Source organism: Asparagus officinalis, chromosome 1, assembly GCF_001876935.1.
Source record: "Asparagus officinalis chromosome 1, Aspof.V1, whole genome shotgun sequence".
Lineage (NCBI taxonomy): Eukaryota > Viridiplantae > Streptophyta > Magnoliopsida > Asparagales > Asparagaceae > Asparagus > Asparagus officinalis.
This window is the reverse complement of record NC_033794.1, coordinates 25,762,282-25,766,292: the sequence shown is the minus strand read 5'-3', so window position 1 is coordinate 25,766,292 and position 4,011 is coordinate 25,762,282. Positions and strand designations below refer to the sequence as shown.

Sequence of the window (4,011 nt, the reverse complement as noted above, 5' to 3'; positions counted from 1 at the left end):
AAAAGAAACAGTTAAGATTCCATAATCCCGCAAATGAAATTGGGAAACAAATGGACTAGTTCTTTGAGTATGGAACTAGACCAAAAGAATAAATGTATCCACAACTAGACAATTCAATCCACTTATATCCAAAAAAAAGGACACTGTAATTCCTCCCAAAGCCGAGCCCCATCCCTCAAATCACACACTAAATTACGCCAAGTAAATTTAGTAGTGAACAGTGATGGAAAGTGAACAATAGAAAGTGGATTTTTAAAATTGAAATGATAAGGAGAAAAAATAAAAAAAAATATTTCTCTCTCCTCTCCTCCACCCTTCATCCACTTCATCACAATTTTTGAGAAAGTGAATGAGGATAAAAAGTGAAGCCACTTTCCTTTTTGGTTCACTTTCCACTTACTTTTTGGTTTCCGAACACACGGCAACAAAGTTACTTAAACAAAATCCTCAGCACTAAAAGAAAATGGGAGTATGTTCTGATAAAAAAAATAGCTTGACAGGAGTAGTATCCATCCAAAATTAAAATGCATTCATATGACAGAAAAAGCGAAAGTAGTGAAAATACTGCAATATATTGGACTAAGTTTGCCTGATCATTGTAAGATCAATCCCCAAAGTCTGCTTTCGTAGCTAAACCCATTGTGTTTCTTGTAAAGCAAAAAATTAAAAGAAAAGAAGAATGATGTGCCTACTGTACCTGATCAATAACAAGCTCAATCTTTTCCTTCCATATCATAGCCTCCTGGATGTTGAATGCGGCCATCTAGTTTCAAAGGAATAAAAAATAGATTCAAGACTGTTTTTATGGAAAAATTGACAGTGCAAGAATGTCATCTGAAACCAAATATAAGGATAATGTCATCTGAAACCAAATATAAGGAGCAACAAAGACCTTCCTTACACATTGTACAGGCAATATAACATAAGGTCTACTATCCTACATAGAGTTCATGAGTAACCAATTTGAACAAAGAAAATAGGTGAGTCCACTGTAGCACAATGAAGATATAGCCAATCTATCAGAACATATAGGAGCTAGTTTTCACGTTTGTGTTGCTAATCTTCCACCTGGTAAAGTTGTATAAAAAATTCGCAGGCTGCACTCTTATAAGTTCTAACAAACAACTTAACGTATTTATGCTTTAATGATGTACTTTTTTCTCCCAGATAGAAGCTATTTTAGATTATTTTACATAGTCAGGTTATCAACCAAATAACCACATTACCATACTTTATTTGCAGATTGATCTCTTTTCGCAGCAAAGAAAATTTTAATCTATCTATGATTCTGTATCATTGGTCTAATGTGCTCATAAATAGCTAAATGCTTAGTTTGCAGTGTAATGTCTAGACATGCAGGCATTTTAGCGACATAAAAGATCACTTATTAAACTTTAATCTCCAAACCTTGTATATACTACATTCTAAGCATATAGCTAGTTAATTTACCACTATATTTATCATATCTTGCCTGCCGTTTAATTTACAGCATCTCTCACCCAGAACCCTACTTGTCCTCTGAACGTTTCGCATGATGTAACCTGCAGGCCGTTTACAATGATATTTTATGCATCAAAATGACTCAACCCCATAACATTGTTTTCATACGTTATACATCAAGTTTTTTAAGTATTGAACAATATAGAAGGTTTCATATTTTTATGAAGCCTGTAATTGTAGAATAAGTGCCAAAACACTACAAGCAAGATACAGAAGTTGGAAACCAATGTTTGTGTTATAATATAAAAATATCCCTCAAACTTCACCACAACTTTGGAGTTTTGGTGTAGTGGAATGATCTTTCAAGTTTTAACATGGTATCAGAGCAACACAAGTTCAAATACCACCGGTGAATTTAAGGTAAATTTTACCGCTGCATCTAGGGGTGCATTTGGTCCGGATACGGCTCGGATATGATGCTTACCATATCCATATCAGCTTACCCATCTCGGATACGGATACGGATATATCTCGGTAAGGAAAATTTATATCCATATCCGCTAAAATCGGATATGTTTATGGATATAGATGCAGATATACAAGCGGATATGCATGCGGATACAAAACGGATATGAGAAAAGTAGATAGTATTGAGAAAAACATAGTTCATGTGATACAAAAGAGGTCCTTAATATGTTCATTATAGCTAAAAAACTAAGATTAGACATCTTGATTATCAAAATTAATCACAAATCCATAATTTAAGAATCGAAACTATTGTAAGAGTATAATTAATGTGTATTCGGATATTTTGGATACAGATACGGATATTTCACTACAAAACCATATCCGTAATCATATCCTATCGGTTATAGATTTGAGTAACCATATCCGTATCCTAACGGATACGGTTACGGATATTTCCTCGGATACGGATACGGTTTAGCACTCCTAGCTGCATCAGTCTAGATTTTGACCCATAAAAAGGCGTTCAATCTGCAGGAGCATGTTAGAATATGAAATTACAACCTTCAGCCCTCATCAAAAACATATCCCTCAACTCTCACCACAACTTTAGAGTTTCTGTGTAGCAGCCAGTCCTTTAACAGCTTGAAACATTGACCAATTGAGTAGAAGAAAGGAAGGGCAATGTAGATTGGCATTCTAACATAAAAGTGTCGTATGACCTGTATGACCTGTACCTACTCTTTGGCTCTCCTAACAAGATGGACTCTATTAGGACGCTTCTAGACGCTATATGCTTACTTTTGTTGCACTCCCCTCTACCTAACTAGGGAACCAAATTTTGAAACTACGAGTACCTTGACACCTTGGATTAGCACTAGAACAACCTTGGCTCCTTCATAAACTAACTTTCCTTCTTCCTACTGCTGTTTATCAATGAGAACAGGAACCACCCAGCATGTCATCCTTCAGTACCATCTTCAATCAAAGATCGAAACCAATTACCAATTTATTGATTTCATGTTCTTGTTCTCTTTAAGCAAAGATGTTACATATACCTTTGTGCTCTTCCTACTCACAACACAGTATTCAATATGCAGGATCTTGTAACTAACTGACAACTATATTTGCACACTTACCTACCTTGGAAATGTTTCACGCTGACTATTGTGGGGGATTAGCTTCCGTGACCAACAAATGACCCAGTAATAATAGGATATTCAGAAGACAACCTGCTAAAATTTTTGAAGCACAGAAATTCGACTGCTAGAATTTCTGAATAAAGTCGACAAACCAACAAATTTAACATTAGCAGAACATCAGCAATTTCATATCCTTCAGGTATTCTCAAACATCATGGGTAAGAAAAATTAAAATTTAATCAAGGAAGAACTACAATGAGGAAAAAGAGAAGGCAAAGTTCACCATGTACCGTAATCCGGTCATAACTTTCTTTCTTTTTGTAAATGCTCAAAACATAAACCATCTGCCAAAAGAACAAACCAAAGTAAAGAAAAGCACGAAAATTATAGCATTATTAGGTTGAACAGATGAAATGCTTTACAGGCATAAACAGATACTAGATACCATTTCTTAATTATCATGATACAAGAGAAGAAACAGGAATTCTTAGCATTGAATCATGCCATAGGGTGATAAATCAGAATAATGGAAGGAATCCAAATGACATTGCTAAGAAGACTGAAGTTGAGCATGGATCTCAATGCGCACAAGTTATTTCTTATTTATCTTGTGAAAAGATTTTTTTTTAATACTAGTCCATTAATTTTTTAATAAGTTGAAATTGGTCCTTAATTCTTGAACTTGCCATCAAATATCATTGTCACTGCTACCCCCCAATTCTCATGATTAATTTAAAACAACTTATAAGGATGAGGGAATTCGATAGCAATTTTAATGATTTAAGGGATTAAGTTTAAAATAACTTAAGGAATTTGGAGGGAGGTAAAAGCAATTTCAATGATCCAAAGACTAATTTCAAAATATCAATGATGTAGAGCCTCAAGGGACTAATATGAACAAGACTACATATACAAATAACTTCTTCTTTTGCTTCTTTTTTTTTTTTTTTTGGGGGGGGGGGGG

The 4,011-nt window shown here is 34.6% G+C and overlaps 1 protein-coding gene across 1 annotated transcript in view; it reads right to left on the bottom strand.

Moving 5' to 3' along the window:
- LOC109832312 (protein ENHANCED DISEASE RESISTANCE 2-like) overlaps positions 1-4,011 on the bottom strand; it is a 23,960-nt gene that overhangs the window by 18,211 nt on the left and 1,738 nt on the right. The window contains exons 3-4 of the mRNA XM_020399733.1: positions 3,338-3,391; positions 698-763 (exon numbers count right to left, since the gene is read on the bottom strand). Of these exons, the coding sequence (XP_020255322.1) occupies positions 698-763; positions 3,338-3,391 (120 nt within the window). The remainder of the gene's footprint in view (positions 1-697; positions 764-3,337; positions 3,392-4,011) is intronic.